The sequence below is a fragment of the Podarcis liolepis genome, assembly GCF_965112155.1.
Source record: "Podarcis liolepis genome assembly, chromosome: 2".
Lineage (NCBI taxonomy): Eukaryota > Metazoa > Chordata > Lepidosauria > Squamata > Lacertidae > Podarcis > Podarcis liolepis.
Genome location: NC_139555.1, coordinates 7727229 through 7750165, shown reverse-complemented (window position 1 = coordinate 7750165; position 22937 = coordinate 7727229). Strand labels below are relative to the sequence as shown.

At 47.8% G+C, this 22937-nt stretch overlaps 1 protein-coding gene across 2 annotated transcripts in view; it reads right to left on the bottom strand.

Annotated features, from left to right (window-relative positions):
• Nucleotides 1-22937, bottom strand: part of CSRNP2 (cysteine and serine rich nuclear protein 2) — a 46354-nt gene that overhangs the window by 9146 nt on the left and 14271 nt on the right. The window contains exons 1-3 of one of the 2 annotated variants that reach the window (XM_083484766.1): nucleotides 8032-8149; nucleotides 6441-6689; nucleotides 4637-4896 (exon numbers count right to left, since the gene is read on the bottom strand). In XM_083484766.1, coding sequence (XP_083340892.1) covers nucleotides 4637-4896; nucleotides 6441-6591 — 411 coding nt within the window. In that variant the 5' untranslated portion in view covers nucleotides 6592-6689; nucleotides 8032-8149. Of the gene's footprint in view, nucleotides 1-4636; nucleotides 4897-6440; nucleotides 6690-8031; nucleotides 8150-22937 lie in introns of those variants that run through there. The other variant, XM_083484765.1, reaches the window with a different exon arrangement.

Sequence of the window (22937 nt, the reverse complement as noted above, 5' to 3'; positions counted from 1 at the left end):
CTCAGGGGAGACAATACTGGTCCAGTAGGCTGGCTCAGAAGGCAGTTTCCTATGCCACTGTCACGTGTCCTTGTAATAGCTGGTGATCTGTTTTAATTTTTGTGTAGTTTTTAATTGTAGTACAGTAACTGGTGTAAGCAGCTTTGATTTTTTAAAAATGAAATAGCAGCATACAAATATTTCAATACATTAAAAAAAATATCTATCTACCCATTCATCTATCCACCTATGAATTAATGTTTAGCATAATGCATGAAACGGTCCATATTCCACTACAGGCCAGAGTGGGGTGGGGGGCAAAACAAGGGACAAAACAGAACTAGAGCATATGAAATGGAATCGCTTAGTCAGCAGAGCATGAGACTCGTAACCTCAGGGCCATGGGTCCGAGCCCATATTGGCTGAAAGATTCCTGCCTTGCAGGGGGCTGAACTACATGACTCTCATAAAGGTAAAGGGACCCTTGACCGTTGTCCAGTCGTGAACGACTCTGGGGTTGCACGCTCATCTCGCTCTATAGGCTGAGGGAGCCGGTGTTTGTCTATAGACAGCTTCCGGGTCATGTGGCCAGCATGACCAAGCAGCTTCTGGAGAAACCAGAGCAGCGCACGGAAACGCCGGTTATCTTCCTGCCAGAGCGGTACCTATTTATCTACTGGTACTTTGACAAGCTTTCGAGCTGCTAGGTGGGCAGGAGCTGGGACCGAACAACAGGAGCTCACACCATCATGCGGATTCGAACTGCTGACCTTCTGATCGGCAAACCCTAGGCTCTGTGGTTTAGATCACAGCACCACCCACGTCCCTTCCAACTCCAAAATTCTGTTTTATTGTGGTACCCTGGCTCATCCGTGCACATCACCCTTTCCTGCTTTGGGTTATTTATATAGTGCTATCAGCATACAATGCATTTTACAGAGTAATATAAACCAGGGCAGAAAGTCCCTGCCTGCAGGAGCTTGCATTTTTCAAGGGAATGAAGCGAGGTAGAGAAGAGGAGAGTGCAGCGTGTGTTGCATTCTAGAGAATCCTAAGGGAGAATGTTTCTAGCCTTCATGTTTGCAAGGTTAAGTTTTAAAAAGACAACTTAACCAAAATGATTGGGGGAAGGCAGCACAATTCGTTTTGCACTCCATTTTCTGTTCTCTGAGTTCAGTGCTGCTTGAAGTACCACCATCTCTTTCTTCTGCTCCATTTACACCTAATAAGACGCCACTTTTCCCCAAATGCATCTGCAATCAGAACTTCCACCATATAATTCGTCTTTTCTGGCACAAGCATAATAAGGACGCCATGCCGACAAGACACAAAGGGGAAGGGGGAAAGAAAGAAGGCAACTGTATTACAATGGGACAGAGGCATGAGGGTTTTTGCCATTTTTATTTTATGAACTTTCTTGGGAAATGCAATCAAACCTCCATGTATTAGAAGCAGGAGGGGTTCCTAAGCATGTTCTTGTACTTGTGTGTGGTTTTGAAGAGTGACCACTGAATTCCTACGTTAAAGAATTCTACGCACCTCTTTCCGTGGGGACAATGAGCACACAGAAAGCCTAACTACTGCTAGTTCCAGAGCTGTGAACATCAGCTCAGTCAGGGAGCTCCACAGAGGACAGCTGCTCTCCCTCAACTTGTATGGAGCAGAGTGAATTTTGTTTTCTCCCCACCCCAAAATCCCAGACCTGCGCTCACAGCCAGAAGTATTGCCAGTGGCAAAGAGACCTGCCTGCACAAAACAAAGCAAGGGGAAGCGATTTCATCAGACTGGCCACAGGACTACAGAGGGACTACTCCTCAGAGACATGATGCAACAAAGCCTCATCGCAGGAGTGACTGACTGAGGTCGCAGCAACGTTACTTGGCTTCGCTGCTCACGTTCAATGGGAAGCAGCGAGAGCCAGTGTGGTGCAACGGCTGCAGCTTGGTTTTGGGAAGCCCATTTTCCCCGCTGAGGGCACCGAAACGTGGGCGACCTTAGGTCATTTTACAACACAAGATTGCCGCGATATTAAAACGCACCCATTAACTGTGATTCTTGGAAGAAGCAGGAGATGAAAGCAACAAGGCTGGCGACATGCACACTCTCTCCCCTCTCTCTACTTGCTATGTGGAAATCAGTCAGAGCCTATCCTCAAGGCAGGGCGTTTGAAGACAATGCAGAAACCGTAGGCTGGGGGTCCGCTGGGTCTGCACCGAGAAGGGAGCTGTTATCTTGCTTCTGAAATTTAGAGCTTTGAAGGCGTCGGTAGTTTCTTCTCTTTTTTCACACAGATGTGGTAGACACAGGGAGAGAGGAGGGCATGGGCATTTGTACAAGAATGCTTCAGGGGTGGGGTGGGGATTGGGGAGGGGAGGCTGGAGGGACAGACCCAGGAATAGAAGAAGGCAAGAAGGTGGCCACGTGAAACTAGCTCTCTGGCCGCTGGAAATCTCTGCCTTAACTTCCACCCCCACAATCCACACTTTCAGGTACAGTGGTGCCTCGCAAGACGAAAAGAATCCGTTCTGTGATTCTCTTCGTCTAGCGGTTTTTTTGTCTTGCGAAGCAAGCCCATTGAAGGATTAGCAGATTAGCGCTATTAGCGGCTTATCTGCTGATCGGATCAGCTGATAAGCGGCTTAGAAAAGGGGGGGGGGAGGAAAAAAAACCAGCAGGAACTCGCAAGACATTGTCGTCTTGCGAAGCAAGCTCATAGGAAATTCGTTTTGCGAAGCACCTCCAAAACGGAAAACTCTTTCGTCTAGCGAGTTTTCCATCTTGCGAGGCATTCGTCTTGCGGGGCACCACTGTATAGCCCATACTTTTCTAAGCCTCTCTCAGCTGCCTGCCAAACACATATGGAAAAGCCAAGGTCTTCTGAAAGCTGGATTCTGTGTGGAGTGTACAGACGCAAGACCTGCTTGAGGAGAGTGCACTTCAAACAGTGTATTTCCCACAGAATTCAGGAACCACAGATTGGTATTTTTGTAGAATTACTTTCCATCTCGTTTGCGTTTGCTTCCTATAATTACAGCCATGTATTTGATCAACTTGCTTTGGCACTACTCCTACTGATCTGTCCTAACCAAATGCTCCTTAGTTTCAGAACTGCAGGGACTGGAGTTCTGTATAGCATAGGCGAAGTTCTCATGGATGGGTGTGCAAGCCTGTTTCTGGAATGTGCCACTTGAGGCTGCAGGTGGGGGGAGATGCAATTAAATAAGTAAATCCACACCCACGGAAAACTAACACATGAGGACAAAGGGTTCTAGGCTAGCCCCTGTCTCCCTGAGGTGTGTGTTTTCTACATGCAAATATTCTTAATACTTTTTAAAAAGAATAATTAAAAATAATTTAGTGATCGGTATTCAGCAAAATACTAGCACTTGCACAACACTCCTTTCCCCTGTACATCATCCCCAGATCTGCTCTGGAGGGTTGAGAGAACCCCTTGAAGAGACTTTGGGGGGGGGCACAGGGGCAGGAGAGGAGAAGAACATTCCAATGCACAAGGAGAAATCCTTGTGCGGATGATGGAACATTCACCTTGGCGCTACGCTGAATGCAATCTAATGAGCGTTAGTATGGATGAACATTTCATCACGAGAGCCCACCCCTGCACCCTGAAATAGTGCAACCCCAAAACAGGTTCACCTCCCCATGACTGGAAGTATGCGCAGCACAAGGAAGGAATCAAGTGGAAGGACTATAAGAAAGGGTATTTGTCTCTTTCGCTCAGCTGGTTGTCATGGCAGCCAGAGACTGATTGGAAATTCTAGGTTTGTAGACAGAAGCATCCAGTCTGGTAAGGGAAACCCAGTTGCTAGGCAACCCCAGGGACACACAGGCCAGACAGCCAGGAGGCATGATATGGAGAAGGCTGGAACAAGGCGCTTGCTTCCAGGGGGTAGGGCCAAGACCCAGAATCTTTCACCGCAGCTCCTCAGCCTCCTCATGAATCGGCTTGACAGAAAGCAGAAGGGGCTGTGCAAAAGCTGGTGCCAGGTCACTGGGGGAGAATTGGCTGGAGTCACTCATAGACCCCTCCTGGCTGTGCTGCTCTGATGCCTCATTCGCAAGAAGCTGGGGAATCCCTCCACTTCTTTCACTAGCAAGCCACTTTCTGCTAAAATGACCCTCTCTCGACACGCCCTTGTTGGGAAAGCTCTTGGCAAGCTGAGGCTCTTTTCCCCTAGGGGAAAAACCTCTAAGCTCCCATTCTTGCATTAGCAACTGCCCCTAGCTGCGTCCCAACATCATGTGAAGGGCCTATGCATATCTACAGGGGATGGACAGGCACAGAATTTAGTTTGGGGCACAGAGCTAGCATGGATTAGCAGAATCAGGCAAATAAAAAATAACCAGAGAAGCAGATTTTTTTATGTTTTTCTGACGCAGAACAGTAGCAGATCTGCAAATGCACCAAGGGGCGTAAGAGGCCACTTGGTCTTTGACGCTTCTTAAAGATGGGTCCTACAGGTTAATACAGCTAATGTTGCAGACTGCATGAACAGATATGGGCACGCAAAGCGAATTTCCCACGGCTGCTGTGCTAATGGCCCCCATTATATGTGCCGAAATCTACATGGAGTTATAGCCACACAATAAAACCTTCTGCAACCCAGTGGGAGAGATGCTTATGGCCACAAAAAAGTACCTTCATTTTCTTGGCGTGGAGCTTCTCCTCCTTGAGGTGCTCTCTGAGAATCTCCCGGTGGTTCACTTCTTGCTCCTGGGCAAATTCACCAAGGGTGTACCTGCGGACGGAGTTGTGGCGCTGCGCCATGCCCAAGGAGCTGCCCCCTTGGCTGGGCACGCTGGTAAATCCCTGGCGCCTTGCAAAATAGTACACCGTCACCTGGTCGAAGCGCACATTCTTCCTGCGCAACTGTTTCTGCCTTTTCAGGATGGAAGTTGCTGGGAGGAGAGAAAGAAGGGTACGGATACAGCAAGTGACGAGTATACCTTTGCTCCCTTGTCATCGGGTCCCACAAAGTCCCAACTGGCCTGTCATTCACATAATAGGCACTTTACCACAGCGGCTTTCAAAACATGATGGAATCCCTGGGCACTATAGATCTGTGCATGTTCCCAAACCTGGTGCTCTCCAGATGTTTCCTACAATCATCACCAGCCCCAGGGCTGATGGGAACTGTATTCCAGCAACATCCGGAGGGCACCAGATTGGGGAAGGCTGTCATGCACACAGACCATGAAGGGCACTGGTCAGGCTCACTGGACTAGATCAAGTGTGCAATCTGCAACATACTCAGTCTACCGTGGCTGTGCATTGCAGAGGAATGTCAGCTGTGGTGTAGAAGCTGTCATCCTGGGGTCATCTCGCCGAGAAATCCCCGATAAGCTTCCATGGAAGGAAGCCATGGGTCCCCCGAAGCCGCTGTACTGCAATAGCACAGTTTAGTTAAATAAACGAGCAAGTTACAAGAAACAAGTGTGAGAGGGTGTTTTCCCATCTTAGCATTCTTTTATAAAAGCACCTTTCAGACAAGTAAACGAAGAGGAAGTCAGTGTAGAATTCCTTTACTCAGAAGTTCTCTCTCCTCCAGCCGCCCCCGGTTGCCAACCCCCAATTCTTGTCTCCTGAACCGTCCCTTAAAACTCTGACTCCTCCCTTGAAGCAAACCGCCTCTAAAAATATGCCTCCCCACAAATACACCAGACAACAGCGACCCTGAAGTTAAGAAAAAGTATCGAAACCTATCAGAGTAGCAGCACAGAATTTGACTCCCATCTGTGGTTAAATCTAAACAAAGCTCCTCTAACTACCACCCTGGTAGAGACAAACCCAGAGACTTAAGTTCTGGGGTACAAGACTGTGTGCTCACTGAACAGTTCTCCTTAACATTATGAAAAAAGAGCAAAGTGAGGGCAAAAGTCAATGACTATATTCTGGACTGCACAACTCCTACGCTGGAGTACCTTAAAACTCCTTACGTAATTCATTTGTGCAAGGGCCAATACAGGAAAAGCAGGCAGCACCCTGGATACATACTCCCTAAGGATCAGGTTGGGGACAAGAAACCTATTATGCATTCCAAAGTGTTATTAAAACCACCAGTCTCCCAAGACCCAACGACTGCAAGACGGTCGGTTTCATTTGGTTATATAAACAAGCTGATGGGAGTTTAGGAACGGTGACTAGCCACAGGTCACATACAGCTGCCAAAGGCACAGGAAGGGTGCTGCTTTTGAAAAGGTCTCCAAAGTAGTTGCTCAGAGCCTCAAACCCACCACCCTCTTGGTCCACCTTGGGATGCTCATTTTTCTCAGGGTAGACGTTTGATGCAACAACAAGGGCGCTGCTGATGAAGTAAGACTTCTACGGCTAAGTGCTAAATTAAAGGCAAGCAAATTATTCCGAAGATACCATCAAGCTGAAACAAAAACCCCTGGGCAGGGTGTGCCACATATTCTGAGGGACGACGGGCCCAACCACTTACGTATGAAGCCGGTGGAGTTGGGTGGATTGACGCTGTCACAGCTGTCTGCGCTGTCGCTGTTAGAGATCTCATCATCAGAGTTGGAGATGGGCGATCCCACGTCCACCTCATCAAACTTCCTCTTGAGGCTGGCACTTGCGATTGCATCCATTTGTCCCTGGCTCGCATGGAGAGCCACAGAACAGAAAGGGGACTAGTGTCAACTGAAGATCTCCAACTCCAGGCCAATCCGTGGGGTGTACCGGGTACCTGGTAACATAACAAAGAGGGGAGGGGATGGTTGAAATCAGCAACTCAATCACACCACACAGCTGAATCGCACACAGATTTCACGAAGCGCAGCACGCGAACTCATACTAGTACCATAAATTCCTCAAGCTAAACAGCTTCTATAAAGAGCCGCCTTACATCATACCAGCTCCCAAGTATGCGCTGCAGACACAGTCCACTTTCCATTCAGCTGTTTTTGCTGCTTCAAGCAGACCGCCCACCCAAAGCCACCTGTACTGCCTCCACTGGCTGCCCCCAGAGGCAGTTGGCATGCTGGGAAGGAAGGCATGAAGCAACCACATAACTCTGCTGCCTCAGCTCTAGCAGCTTCTTCATCCAGCACCAGTTCCACCCACAAGCCGAGTGGCATGGGACTGGTCTTCAGCAGACCAACCTGCGGCTCACTCTGCCCCTTCCCCTTTGCCACAATAAATTCTGGAGAGATTGGGTATGTGCCTGCCCAGGATGTTGACCCTTCCCTTCTGTGCCTATTAGCTTGTTTTATATGCACAGTCATACATTACTGCCTGGTGCCAACAGAAAACATAAATTACAATGCCCTTTACTGGTGCACAAAGCATACCCAACAACATTCTTTTGCACAAAGATGTGTAACCAATATGTGAGATGGGGTAACGCAGAGTTAAGAGTGGTTAAGGCAAAGTTAAGTGGCTCAGGTCTTCCTCACTAGGAAAACAATGCCCTGCATACCTGCACTGCTTTGTGAGCTCCATAGGAGGGATGGGGAAGCTGTGCCCCCCCCCCAGATGTTGCTGGACTGCAATTCCCAACATCCCTGACCTTGGTCATGCAGGTTGCAGCTGCTGGAAATTGGGGAGTTGCTGAACATTTGGAGGGCCCCAGCTTTCCCACCTCTGCCTGACAGGGCACTCAATGGGACCAAAGTCTCTCCAGCTGATTACTCTTTTCACCCCAACACATCCTGCCACAAAACACACAACTTCCTTTTTGTAAGGTATTCAAGTGTTTTTCACCCATCCTGAGAAAGGTTAGCCCCTCCTGGCCTATGGGGCTCCTAAAAGAATTCTGCCAGCCCCACCTTTATAGCCTGCATACACCCAAGTTTCTACATCCGTCTACTATGCGCACGTTTCATACACATCGTTCTGAGTGTTGAATTTTGAGTGTTCTGCTCCCCCTGCCACTATTCCCCCCCTTTCTTTTTTAAAGTGAAGAATTCTAGACACTCTGCATCCAACCTATTCTTAGGTTCACAAAGCTGGACTACAAGCAGTCAGTATGAAACCCTTGCTATTTTGGTTATGGGTTTTAAAAAGCAAACAAAAAACCACACACTCGCAGAGAGATGGAATTCTATGGCGGACTGAAGCAACCGAGGGTTCTGAAGATACCATTTGCTTTCCTATTTCTGACCATGTTTACAAGTCAGACATGTGTGGTATGCATGCAGCTGGCTCCGAGTGGTTAAATCTGCTCTTGCCTTTTGTGCAGCTAGCAGATACCAAGGGAGCAAGAGTCATGTGTGCACTCACATTCCGAGAGAAGGCAGACGGGAATCCTGAGCAAACTAAGCCTTACAGCACGGCAGAAGCCAATTGGGAAATTGCAACCATTTTACCACACAATGCATGCAGGAATACATTTGTTTATGCCAATTATTCACAGAGGGAAGATCCTTGGCTATGACACAATATAAATATCTGCATGAATATCTTTTCAAGGTCATCACTGAATAACTACAAAAATGCATGACCTTAGGTCAGATCCATGTTGGCGTCATCTGGGATCTGCCTCAAATCGGGGCCAGCAACAGATGTTCCAGAGTCCAGGCGAAGGTGCATCAGGAGCCCAGCATTTGGCAGGGATGGGATAATCCTGGCCCAAGGCAGTCAGATCATAATCTCCAATAGCAAAAGACTAGGTTAAGCCTTTTGGAAGGAACACTGACTTGCACTACAGGGTGTAAGCGAACACAGCAGACCTGATGACCCAGTTCTGCGGGCCACGGCTCTCTCCTTCAATACAGCTCCCATGCCAATATCTTCTTATCCCTCCCCCACCCCACCCCCTGTTGCTACTCACAGTACTCTAGGAAGAGTCGGCCAATAGTCTTGCTGATCTCACAGCAGTGTGGAAGCCACAGACAATGACAACAACAAAAAACACAATAGAAAATTCTGCCATCACATGTTATTGACGGAAGGGCAGATGGATGTGGAACACATGCCTGCATCCCTCCAGCAAAGAGACACAAGAGCATGCATTGGCTGGAAAGACCAGAAGGTAAGAGGAGATCTGGCGCATGCAAGAGCATGGCTGCTGTTCAGTAAATGCCAGCAGGGTGGTGGCAAAGGTGTTTAGTGTGGGAAATCATGACCCAGCAATTGTCCTAAGGACCATCCTTTGCCCTACCTAGGTAACAAAGGAGGAAAATAAAAAGTTCAGTCTTCAGAAAGCCAAAAGGGGCTCCACGTTAACAAAGCAGTATGAAGCCTCAACACTTTCCACTCTTGTGGTGAACGTGTTCACCCTTGGGGAACGTTTTGAGACAGAAGTGGTACCTCCTTCTTGACTTTCCAGGAAGCTGTGCCAGATGTTGTGCCAGGGGTTGATCATTCTTACCCGAGAATGAAATGTGAATACCCAACAAACCCTAACAGACCCCAACAAAAGCACTCCCTGTTTTTGGTCAGACTTGCAGCACAAAGCAGATGCAATCTCTGCTATTACCTTCCCCTCTGCCATACACAATTTGCTTGTGAGGTTGCCCTTGCACAATCAAGCACAACTCTATTTAAAGCACACAAAAACCCATGAGGTCTCGGATCCCACAAATTTAAAAGAAAACCCCTCAAGCTAACTACTCATAGAAGACAAAGTGGTCACATACAGTTTGAGCTAAAATGTACCCACTGTCGTATGCCGGAAATGCAGATGGGTGCAATGGACTCTGTCAATACAGGGAATTGATATTCCTTGCTGATGCCAAGCTCTTTCCAATATTTAAGCCCAACCTTCTCCGATACCGAGCACATATCCAAAGAGGGGCAAGCTCTTGCTGGAATTTTAGGTGACTTTCCAATTTTCTCCCTGCCTTGTTGTTGTTTTTTTGTTTCATTGAACATCCCAAGGGCTTTCTAGGTATACAAACCACCAAACAGATTCTATCCTATTTGTGAATTAGAAACAAACAAATAAGGCAGAAAAAGACAGAATACAGTCTCCCCAGTGGCAGAATCATGCACACACTCCAAGGTCCCCTTTTAGACAGATATTAGAAGCTTAACTCTTCCACTCTTGTCCTTTGTGGTTTAAGCCCTGAATGGCTTACTAGAGAGGGGAGTGGAACAAGCTCTCCTTATTACAGGGACCTGCTAGACTTGTGCCCTCCCACATAGGTCTGTCCCCTCTTACCCATCACAAAAGCTGCTTGCTTTGCAACGAAGAAAAGGGGGGGCAGGCCAGGGAGCCTCCAAATGCTACCAGAGCTCTTGTCCCTGCATTGAGGTATGGCATAAAACCATGCAGACGCAAACATTACTGTTAGGGGGATGGGAGCAGGCTTTGTGTGCTACAAACATGCTCTGCAAGTCCTGATTTAGCATTAGGCTCTATTTAAAAAACATGAAGCACTGCCATTATTTTCTCTGCATCCTGGATTTTGCCAGATAGCATAGCTTTATGCAGAAACGTGATGGGGGGGGGCTCTGTAGGCCATGCAATGCCTTTTCCCAGTAGGAGGAAGCTAGCAGCAGCCAGAGGCGAAAGACAATGAGACCTATTAGACCAACACTCAGGCAGCCTTTGAGCTAGGAGAGCATCTGGGTTACAGAGAGGGGGAGGAAGGGGGATGCCAGGTGGCTCTCTTTTTTCCTTTACACCAGAGGCTGCTCTTGACAGGGTAACAGCCAATAGCTGGTACTGATGAGTGCCTCTCTTGGAGGTTAGCTTGTGGTTGTCAGTTGGCAGAGGGCCTGTTTGAAAGCCAGAAGAAAAATCAATTAATTAGGGGCAAACGGCTCTGCCTTCCTGTAGAAGCTCCTTTGCTAAAAAAATCTAAGCGGCAGAACCCAGGACAAAGTCTGATCTCCATCACTTTAGCTCAGGGATGGGGAAACTGTGCCCCACCCAACAGATACTGCTGGACTCCAACTCCCATCAGCCCCAGCTAGCATGGCCAATGGCCAGGGATGATGGGAACTGCAGTTCAGCAATGTCTGGGGGACCAAAAGGCTCCACACCCCTGCCTTAGCTACACTACCACCAAAACAAATCCCAATTTCAGTGGCAGGAGAGGGAGACAAGAGAAAGGAGAGATGTCACTGCACTTCATAGCTGAAGGACAAAGTAGAAGAAGTCTCAAATAAACTCAGTAACTGTAGTACCTTATTTATGTACAGTGGTACCCCGCAAGACGAACGCCTCGGAAGACGAAAAACTCGCTAGACGAAGGAGTTTTTCGTTTTCTTAGCCGCTTCGCAAGACGCATTTCCCTATGGGCTTGCTTTGCAAAACGAAGCTTGCCCCGCAAGCTCCGGGGATAGCGGGGAAGCGCAGCGCGTCTTCCCCGCTGTCCCCAGACCTCTTTTGAAGCAAGGGGCGGCGGGGAGAAGATCGCTTCTCCCCGTTGCCAGCCCTGCAATCTCTGGGGACAGAGGGGGAGGCGAGTGCGCCTTCCCCTCTCTCTCCGGACCCCTTTTGAACCAAGGGGCGGCAACGGGGAGAAGCGATCTTCTCACCTCCGCCCCTTGCTTTAAACAGGTCCGGGGACAGAGGGGAAGGCACGCGGCGCTTCCCCTCTGTCCCCGGACGGTCTCCATAGGAACGCATTGATTGATTTTCAATGCATTCCTATGGGCAACCGTGCTTCGCAAGACGAAAAACTCGCAAGAAGAAAAAACTTGCGGAACGAATTAATTTCGTCTTGCGAGGCACCACTGTATTTGTTATTAACCCACCTTTTTCTTGGCTCAAGTCATCCAGTGAGCTCCATCGTCGAGCAGGGATTTGAACCCGGGTCTCCCAGGTCCTAGTCCAGAACTCAAACCACTACACCACACTGGCTCTCCATGTGTTACTCCCCTGCCCTTTGCCATCTCAAAACACACATGCACACACTGTCATTTTTAGTCCCCCCCCACTCAATGTTTCAGAACATCTTCCTTACATTCCCCCAAAACCAACTGAACCATTTAGTCCAGGCATGGCCAAAACTTCAACTTCCAGATGTTTTGGGACTACAACTCCCATCATCCCTAGCTAACAGGACCAGTGCTCAGGGATGATGGGAACTGTAGTCCCAAAAATATCTGGAGGGCCGAGTTTGGCCATGCCTGGTTTAGTCTGTGTCATTTGAAAGACTGAGGCTGGATGGCATGCATGCACAGAGCAAAAGAGACAAAATCTTAACAGAACACTCTCTACAGCAGCTTAGCGCCCCAAAGTCCAAATGCTCAGTACTTTTACACCATTTAAAGGAGGGGGGGACTTGTATAGAGAAAGAAGGGAGGTAGGAAGCTCAAATCATTGCTGACAATTCTTGTTCCTATCTCCACTTTCATGCAATAAGACATTCATTATAAAACAATGACCTTTACTCCACTAGGAGACAGAAGATCTCCATGAGCACAGGCCTGTCGTTTGCTGTCGCGCCCTGCATTTCTAAGAGAGAAATAACATTTTTTAAAAACCGCCTTTTCTCCCCACGAAATGCAAAAGCTAGAGGCGGGGCCGAGGAGAAGCAAGAAAGACTCTGCCCTCTTTAAAAGTCAGGCGCACATGTTGATGGGAAGCACGAAGGGTGGGTGATGGGCGGATTTTTAACCGTTCTCTGTAATAATAAAAGGCGCTAGTAAGTGTCACAGAGAGGTTTCTCAACCTTCACAGTCGGAACCTGATGGGAAAGAAGGCCCAAAGACAAAGGGAATACAATAAAAGCCTTGCCAAAAGCTGAAACTGCATCCTCTGAAGTCACAGCTGAGAAAGTGCCACTCAACACCTCTCCCCGCAAACCCCGCTTTCCTAAAATAGAACACAGGAACCAGGAAGCCTCTATGTTAAAGTTTGTTGGAGGGAGGGGGAAACCACCCCTGAATTCTCTCTTGCGGTTGCCCCTCCCCCAGAATAGGCCTCTGCTTCTGCTGGTTGATGCAAGCCCACCACCACCCACCCACCCAGCCTTGCCCAGCCCAGCCCAGCCCGCTTCTTCCTTGCACTTGTCTCTTCCCATCAATGTCCTAGCAACCGTTCCCATGGCAACAAAGCTGAACAAATGGGCTTGAAAGAAACATGCCAGCCAGCTGTGGCAGACGGCAGCAAGAAGATCCTGACTGCGCGGCTCAGCTTCTCCGGGAGGAAAAAAGAAGAGAAGAGTTCTTCATGCTGCTAACAAAACAGAGAGCAGAGTCATCCTATTCACTTGTGCAGTGGGCCCCACACCCCACCTGGGAGCATTCCTGGGGCCTCGCCCCCTGCCCCTCAAAAATGTTTTCCAAAAGGCAGGATGAAGCATGGCTGCTTGGCTTCTGCCAAAGGACACAGATTGATCCAAATCAGCTGAGGCACAGGGAGTAAAAAGTCAAGCACACAGTTCCACTTTGAAAGCCACCAACTCACTAGCTGCCACTGCGGTCCCCACCCTTGGGCAGGGCACCCAACCCTAGTTTTATTTTATTTATTTTTCCATTCTGAAGAATATTTATTGAGATTATACAAAAAATTACACATAAAGAAAAAACAAACAAAAACTAACAAACACAAGCTAACAAGAAAGTTGACAAAAAGGCAACCTAGAAAGAAAGAAAAAAAGAAATAGGAAAAAGAAGAAGAAAAAAGGTATTTTAAAAAAGAATAAATCCATTTTTCAGCATCTTTGATCTCATTTGCTTATTTCCTTGACCTCCTCATACCTCCCCTTTTGTATTCCCGTTTTCCAAGTCTTTGCAGCAAATCCTTACCCTCTTTCATTTAACTTTGCTCTATAACTTAACCTATTATAACTATACATTTTCATCCGTATAACTATCTATATTTACCTATTCTTATTAACCTTATTACCAAAACCACTTCTTTTCAGTCCAACATCATTTTAACATTCATTAATTTTACAGTATTTCTGCAGATAGTCTTTAAATTTCTTCCAATCTTCCTCCACCATTTCTTCTCCCTGGTCTCGGATTTTGCCAGTCATTTCTGCCAATTCCATATAGTCCATCACCTTCATCTGCCATTCTTCCAGAGTGGGTAAATCTTGTGTCTTCCAGTACTTTGCAATAAGTATTCTTGCTGCTGGTTGTAGCATACATAAAGAAAGTTCTATCCTTCTTTAGCACCAATTGGCCGACAATGCCCAGAAGAAAGGCCTCTGGTTTCTTCAGGAAGGTATATTCCAACCCTAGTTTTATATGCGAAAGAACTGAGGCAGCGTTCAGTTTTGGGAGGAATTGGCTCTGCGTGCAAGTGCCGCCGCAGCAGCCGAGCCAAATCCCAAGGTGTTTACTGGTTGCTTGTGGCAAGGCAGAAATGTGCAGAAACATACCAGCTCCGTGGCGTCTGGCCTAGCTCAGGAAAAGTAGGCGGGTCCAGAAGCCTTTTCCCTCACCTGTAGCTCTGCACATTTCTGCCTTGCCACAAGCAACACAAGGGCGGTATAAAGATGGTGCTTTGGGGGTGGGCGGATAACAACACTGCCACTTCCAGTTATCCCTTCCCCTGAAATAGGGTCTTGGTTCAGAAGCGGCGCAAGTGACTGCCAGAAGAACTTTAATAATAACAATACGGCGGTACCTTGGGTTAAGTACTTAATTCGTTCCGGAGGTCCGTTCTTAACCAGAAACTGTTCTTAACCTGAAGCACCACTTTAGCTAATGGAGCCTCCTGCTGCTTCCGCGCCGCCGGAGCACAATTTCTGTTCTCATCCTGAAACAAAGTTCTTAACTTGAAGCACTATTTCTGGGTTAGCAGAGTCTGTAACCTGAAGCGTATGTAACCTGAGGTACCACTGTAATAATAAATTTTATTTATACTCCGCCCTCCCCGGCCAGAGCCGGGCTCAGGGCTCCTAACACCAGTAAAAATTACAGTAAAAACATAATAGGGAGGGGAGAAAAACCCAATTTAAAATATAAGTTAAAATACAATTTAAAATGCAGCCTCATTTTAAAAGTAGCCTATAGATCACATAAAGGGAGGGAAACATAAGGGTCAGACTGAGTCCAAACCAAAGGCCAGGTGGAACAGCTCTGTCTTGCAGGCCCTGCGGAAAGAAATCAGATCCCACAGGGCCCTGGTCTCATGAGACAGAGCGTTCCACCAGGCCGGAGCCAGTGTTAAAAAGGCCCTGGCCCTGGTTGAGGCTAATCTGACTTCCTTAGGGCCCAGGACCTCTAGAGTGTTGCTATTTATGGACCTTAAGGTCCTCCGCGGGGCATACCAGGAGAGGCGGTCTCTGCCTCTTCTATGCCACACGTCACAGGATGCCCGTTCCCCATACAGTTCTGGCACCACTTGCCTGTCTCCCCCTTCTCACATGGGGTTTGCTCTCCCTTCTCCCAGATATCTTCCCCATCCCATCACTCAAGCAATTAACAAGTTGGAAGGGAGACAGCGCACAGATAGAACTTGCATGCTTCAAGAAAGCTACTTAGCTAATTGAGTACCCAGCCTGAATAATGAGAGATCTTATTAAATGAAAAAATTGAGACAAGAACTGTCACACTCAACTTTCTCCTTCTCCCTCTGTGGGCAACCTTCTTTCGGTACGTAAACTCATTATAGCTGGTAGGAAAGCAATTTGGAACACAGTGATGATACATTTGTGCCTTTTAAGATTTCTCAACAGATTTGTTAAGTGCAGGGAGCAAGTTGCTGTCAATTTCTTTCAAGGCTTGGAGGGACCATTGTGGCAGACAAGCCCAATAGGCAACACCATGTCAGAGGATTGAACCAATTCATGGAGGTTAAAGGTACCCCTGCCCGTACGGGCCAGTCGTGTCCGACTCTAGGGTTGTGCGCCCATCTCACTTAAGAGACCGGGGGCCAGCGCTGTCCGGAGACACTTCCGGGTCATGTGGCCAGCGTGACGAAGCTGCTCTGGCGAGCCAGCACCAGCGCAGCACACGGAAACGCCGTTTATCTTCCCCCTATAAAGCGGTACCTATTTATCTACTTGCACTTAGGGGTGCATTCGAACTGCTAGGTGGGCAGGAGCTGGGACCGAAGGACGGGAGCTCACCCTGCCGCGGGGATTCGAACCGCCGACCATGCTATCGGCAAGTCCTAGGCACTGAGGTTTTACCCACAGCGCCACCCGCGTCCCTCATGGAGGTTAAGACACAGCGCCACCCGCATAACCTCATGGAGGTTAAGACTTGCCAATGGCGACTCGTCACAATGGCTCCACTACCACTGTATATCCAAATACCAGTAGCTGGGAATCAAAAATGGGAAAGTGCTGATGCTTTCAGACTTCCCATAGGCATCTGCCTAGCCAGTGGGAGAACAAGATGCAGGATTACGTGGGCCTTTGGCCTGATCCAGCAGGGCTCTGACGTTCTTATGGCAGAGTTTCAGAATGACTGCTTTGGAGTAACAATCTTGTAGACCCACCTTTTCTACCCAGCTACTCAGCAGGTGAGGGACGCGGGTGGCACTGTAGGTTAAACCAGAGAGCCTAGGGCTTGCCGATCAGAAGGTTGGCGGTTCGAATCCCCGCGACAGGGTGAGCTCCCGTTGCTCGGTCCCTGCTCCTGCCAACCTAGCAGTTCGAAAGCACGTCAAAGTGCAAGTAGATGAATAGGTACCACTCCGGCGGGAAGGTAAATGGCGTTTCTGTGCGCTGCTCTGGTTCGCCAGAAGCAACTTAGTCATGCTGGCCACATGGCCCGGAAGCTGTACGCTGGCTCCCTCGGCCAGCAAAGCGAGATGAGCGCCGCAACCCCAGAGTCGGTCACGACTGGATCTAATGGTCAGGGGTCCCTTTACCTTTTTACTCAGCAGGTGAACCTAGTTTTCCTTAAATATCCTTTAGGGAAGTTGATGTGGATCCATCTTCCTGATTCCCACAATTAAGTTTTAAGTAACCCAAAATGTGAGAAGGCTGCCTCTGGTTTCTGGGTTGGTTCTGCTCAGAAACATCAAATTATGTTCAGTGGATAAGGGTCCCCCATCTTCCACGGAAGACAGTATTACATGCAGGGCAATTTTTCAGCCAAAGCTCAATGGAGCTCAGCAGGTCTCAGGTGGGCGCCATTGCTATTCAAAGAAAATAGCACTGATTATACTGCAAGGTACCCTGCAAAGGAAACTTTTTCTACCAAGCTCTTTGAGATTAGCCACGTTCACTAGACATGCCAAGTCAAACCATGGCTTAGAAACCAAATGCTTTGGTTCCCAAGGAGGAGATCACAGTTGATCTGATCCTCCTTGAGATTTTTAGGTAATAAATAATAATAATAATAATAATAATAATAATAATCTATTACTTACCGTATTTTTCACTCTATCGGTCACACTTTTTCCCCTCCAAAAATTAAGGGGAAATGTGTGTGTGTCCTATGGAGCGAATGCAGGCTCCTTGGCTTCAGCGATAGCAACGCGAAGCCTCCGAAGCGCAGAGGGAGCGCTCCCTGCGCGCTCCGGAGGCTTCGCGTTGCTTTCGCTGAAGCCTGGAGAGCGAGAGGGGTTGGTGCGCAGGAGAGCAAGACTCTCCTGGCTTCAGCGAAAGGAACCTGAAGCCTCCGGAGTGCAGCGGGAATTCGTGCTGCGCTCCGATGGCTTCAGGGATAGCCGCCTGAAGCCTCCGGAGTGCAGTGGGAGGTCCCCCTGCACTCCAGAGGCTTCAGGTTCCTTTTGCTCAAGCCAGGAGAGCAAGACTCTCCTGGCTTCAGCAGAGAGGGAGAGCTGCGCAGCACCCCTTCAGCCAAGTGGGAGGAGAAATGGAAGGGGCTCTGTTTCTCCTGCCGCTACACTGAAGGGGTGCTGAGCAGAGAGGGGGGTAATTTTCCCCCCTTGTTCTCCCCCTCTAAAACAAGGTGCGTCCTATAGAGCGAAAAATACGGTATACCCCGCCAATCTGGCCAGGCCTCCCCCCCACTCAGGTCAGTATGGTGCAGCAGCTAAGCAAAGTTTCAGAATATCACCCGAACCCAGGTTCATGGTTAAGGTCTCCCCTCCTTGTCTATGACCAAGGTTTGTCCTATGGCTACAGGTTGTGGTTAAGGAAGAGGGACCTTAACCATGATTCCAGGTTTGGGTGACAGGCTCAGCCAAAGCTTGGCTTAGCTGCTGACCTGAGAAGCCCAAGGAGGAGCAATGCAGGTGTGAACATGTTTGCGTGGTCGTGGTAAGCCATATTGTGGCTTACTGTGATGTGCAAACTAGGCCATTAGGATGTCAAGAACCACCCTGACTATTGGTGTTTGCCATTCTATTTTGTGATGAGCACACACAGAGAAAAGACTTAAGCACCTTGCCAAGACTGACGGTGGAACTCAGAAGAGCTACCAAACGTTAGGGATGCCAGGAGCCTCACCTGAATGATTCCCCCCCCCCCGAACCACCCAGCGTGCAGCAACATGAATCCTGCAAGGGTCTGCACATAGGGGAGAAATGTTTCAATGGGCAGGAGGAAAATCAGCTGCTTCTCATTATGACAAGGAATTCCAAACATGTTGAGGGTAACCCTGCGGTGTTGCAGGGGCAGGAGGGGGAGCGCTGATGGAAAGGACAGAAGTGAACTGTGGGAGTCCTCCGGTGAAACACATCAGCGGATCAGGCACAAAGGAGGCAACAAGAATGAGATATGGGAGTTGGGGGGTGGGGGAGAGAAAGAATCTACCAGGGAAGTTAATTTGGTTAGGGAGTAGGGAGGAATTTGAGAAGCAGGGGTCAGAGAGGGGAAGGCAACTTCAAAAGACAATGCCAAGCCAACCCAACCGATTGCGCTCAACCTGAAAGGAACTTTCTAGCCTGCTTGCTCTCCCTCCAGGTCTATAGGGAACGCAGGCTGTCCACCTTTCCCATTCAAGGCAGAGCTACGTACAGGAAAGCCAGTCTCATTCATCCATTAGACCCACAAGACTAAGGGTTTGACAGGGTTATATGGTCACCATTGGCTACAGAAGGCCTTCTTGTATATCTGGGATAACCATATAAATGAATCATGATCGTTTATGTAGCACTGGGACATGTCCAGAGAAAGGCAAATGAAATGATTTGAGGAGGGAGTGCCATATATGTAACGAAGTGGAAGGATCTGCATATTTTTAGGCTGCAGGTGAGACAAAAAAGAGACAGTACAATAGCAGCCTTCAAATATTTGAAGGGTTGTCACACAGACAATGGAGAAAATTTGTTTTCTGTTGCTACCACAGGTAGGACCCAAGCTAATGGCTTCTAACTGCAAGAAAGGGAATTTTGGCTTATAAAAATTATGAAGAGCCTCCTGATGGTACAAGTTGCTCAGGTTTAGATTAGGTATTTAAGTTTCTAACACTGGTCAGCCTGGATAAGTTTTTTCAACACCCCTTTCTCCACCTTCTGGACTACGAAACTCATTCACAGAGGAAAATCTATGGACTCAAACAAATTTGTGAACAGGACAGATTAATCCCTTGCCTCCTTTCATTAACAAACCACTTTAAAATCAGTCGAGCATTAAAAAAAAAATTTTTTTTTTACTGACTTTGGTTACTGCTATTCCAATAAAACTCACATCATTGGCTCTGCACGTGCGTTTTAGGGCAGAACAGAACGCAGCCGGCACACACACCGCTGCAACTCACCTTTGTCACATTAGTAGTCCTTATGTCAATTCATTAGCGATGTGGGTGGAGAGCTGCCAGAATGCAGGTTTACATTGTTCAGTTTCTGTTAATTGGTTCTCGTGAGAAACTTGCAGATTCTAGCTTCACCAATTAACTCAAGCTGGTGTCAATTTACTCTTGGCAGAAAGCCAAGGTCTGCTTGACCTAGAAACTACTCACTCTGATTGGTTAACGACCAGCACTCAACTCTGTTATCAAGGGATTGTTAGCTCAGTTTGATGTGAGGTGTGTTAGGAGTTAGAAGTGCTATGTATGGTTATGAGAGAGAGAAAGAAAGATAGGATTTATTTGCTTTGTTTTGTATGCAGAAACTCTGCTGGTTTTATTTTTCCTTTTAATAAATCCTGTAAATAGTTATTCTGAGTCTAGCTGACTAGTTATTACTGCCACGACTAGCTTCTTCGCTGTGCAGGAAAACTCTGCTACGTTTGGGCTAAAGCCAGTAGGGCTATGCCTGACACTTCAAAGTTCCATGAGGTTATGGGCATTGTGCTGCCAGCCTGAGTTGCGGTGGTGTCAGCATCAACGGTGTTGGTTCCAGTAGTTCCAGAAATTGTTGTTCCTGTTGGTGCAGCAGATGGACACTGGCTGGTTCCTGACCGTGGTGAGCTGGTGACGCAGCGGACAGAAGGACAACAGCTGCAGCGTGTGAGTGCTGGGTGCTGTGGTTCCTGTTTTCTCTCTCGGTGGTCGTGAGTAGCTGGTTCCGGGTTCCAGGGACATCGCTCTCAAGATGGCCTCACAACCTGTTCAGATGGCTTTTGAGCGTCTGAATGACTCCAATTACTTGCTGTGGTCAGAACGCATGCAGGCAGTGCTGCAGAGGGATCGTCTCTGGCAAGTGGTGAGTAAGTTTCCTACGAAGCCTGATGATGAAGACCTCGATAAAGACCAAAGAGCAAGGGCCACAATTGTCTTGGGGCTGGAAGATTCCCAGTTGCCGTATGTGAGGGGAATCAAGACAGCTAGAGGTGTGTGGCAAGCACTTAAAGAACTCCATGTGCGTGAGACAGCGGTTTCCAAGCTGTTCATTCGCAAGGCATTGTACAAGGCAATGTTACAGCCTGGGGTTACAATGCAGGAACACCTACACAGTTTACAGTTAAAGTTTGCTGCGCTACAGGAAAGAGACTGTGCGTTAGACCAGCAGGAGAAGGTGGCTATTATTTTGAGTTCTCTCCCGGAAAGCTGGGATAATTTAGTTTTGTCTCTAGAAGGCATGCAGGAGCATGATTTATCAGTCAGTTACGTTACTGGGCGTTTGATTGAAGAATGGCAGAAGAGGCAAGAAAGGTCGTTGGCTGCAGAGACTTCTACTGGCGGGCGGTTTGGAAGGAGTTCTCATGCCGTACCAGAGGTGACGCAAAAGCAGCGTACCGGTGAGGAGTCAGCGTTTGCTGTTAGGCGTTGTTTCCGATGTGGGTCTTCAGCGCATCTAAAACGACAATGTCCGGAGTTGGTCAAGTCTCAGTTGCCGGTGCAGGAGCAGAGACGAGATCAGCAGCAGCAGCAGCGTAAAAAGAAATTCTTCAAACAAAAACAGTCGGCTCAGCTGGTGACCGCCAAGGTCAAGATTGCTGATGAGAAACAAGCGGTCTGGGTGGTCGATTCGGGAGCGTCTCGCCACATCGTAAATTCAGATGAATTGTTTGTTTCCAAGAACTCAGCACAGCGCAGCCAGGTGGCTCTAGCAGACGGAAGTACTTCCGAAGTGATTTCGGGGGGTGCAGTTTTTGTTCCTTGTCTTCGTGAATGCCTGCAAAATGTACTTTGTGTGCCGTCATTAAGGAGCAATCTGATGTCTGTAGATTGTTTGCTAAAAGCTGGGTTTAAAGTGTATTTTGAAGGAGACAGTTGCATTATTAAGAAGGCTGGTGAGATTTTAGGCACTGCTAAGTCAGAGGGAGGCTTGTTTTGGCTTAAAGCAGGATCTCAAGTTGCAGCAGTAGTCAGTAAATCTCAGCCTGCAGTGAATAACAAAGCTATACATGACAACTGTGTGCACTTATTGCATAGGAAAATGGGGCATGCTTGCTGGAAAAGTGTACTAAAAATGTCTGAATTGGCTGATGGGAGTAATTTAAAGAGTTGTAACAAGTACCTTGATTGTAATGTTTGTAAAAAGGTTAAAACCCACAGAGTCTCTTACCCCAGAAGTGACAGAGTTAGTGAGTCACCGCTACAGCTGGTTCACATGGATGTAATTGGTCCATTTGCTGTAAGCAGGGGTGGATCGCGCTTTTCACTAACAATTGTGGATGACGCCACGCGTTATTCTTGGGTTTTTCCCATGAAAAATAAGGGTGACGTGTTCACTAAGTTTAAAGGCTGGGTGGCATCTGTGGAAAGATTTCTGTCTGTTAAACTTAAAAGGATTCAGACGGACAGAGGTGGCGAATTTATGTCAAATGCCTTTAAAGATTGGTTACAAAAGCGTGGCATTGGGCATAGGAAAACGAACGTTTTTTCCCCAGAGGAGAATGGCGTTGCAGAGCGAAAAAACAGATCTTTACAAGATATGATGTTTGCCATGCTTGATGATGCTGATTTGCCCATGTCTTATTGGGGGGAGAGCATGCTCACTGCGTGTTATCTCCAAAATAGGCTCTTTCATCAAACAATAGGTACAACCCCGTACTTTAAATTGTTTCAGAAAAAACCTAAAATTGACCATTTGCATGTGTTTGGATCAAAAGCCTGGGTATTAATTCCGAAACAAATGAGAAAGAAGGGAGATCCTAAGACCAAACAGTTAGTGTTTGTGGGTTACCAGGAGCTGGGAAAAGGTTTCCGCTTTGCTGAAGGGACAAATGGCATTGTGATCTCCAGGAATGCCAGTTTTTGTGAACATAGTGGCTGGGAGAGACTACATGCCAATACTGAGGTTTGGTTTGAACCTTCCCAGGAGCTTCATGACTCTGAAGGTAAACACAGAGAATCAGAGTCTGAGGGGGAGGAAAGTTCAGATAAGAGCTCTCAAGAAAGTGGAGTTAGCCAAAGACCAGTTGCTAAGCAACAAAAGAGAGGTCGTAGTTCTGAGGAGGAAAGTGGGTCAGAAGAAAAATTTTCTCCCAGAAGATCTAAAAGACAAAACAAAGGAGTGCCTCCAGTGCGTTTTTCTCCAGATACTGCAAATGTGTTTAGCGTAATTGCAGAGCCCAAGAGTTTTCAGGAGGTGTTAAAGTTACCAAAAGAGGAGGCAGAGCTCTGGAAACAGGCAATGGAGGAAGAGATGTCCTCTCTGAATGAGCACAAGGTTTTTACACCAGTAGCAGCGCCTGAGGGGGCAAAGATTGTAGGCTGCAGGTGGGTGTACAAACTTAAACCTCTGGTGACAGGAGAGTACAAATACAAAGCTCGTTTAGTTGCTCAAGGATACTCTCAGAGGCCTGGAAAAGATTATGACGAGACTTTTCCCCCT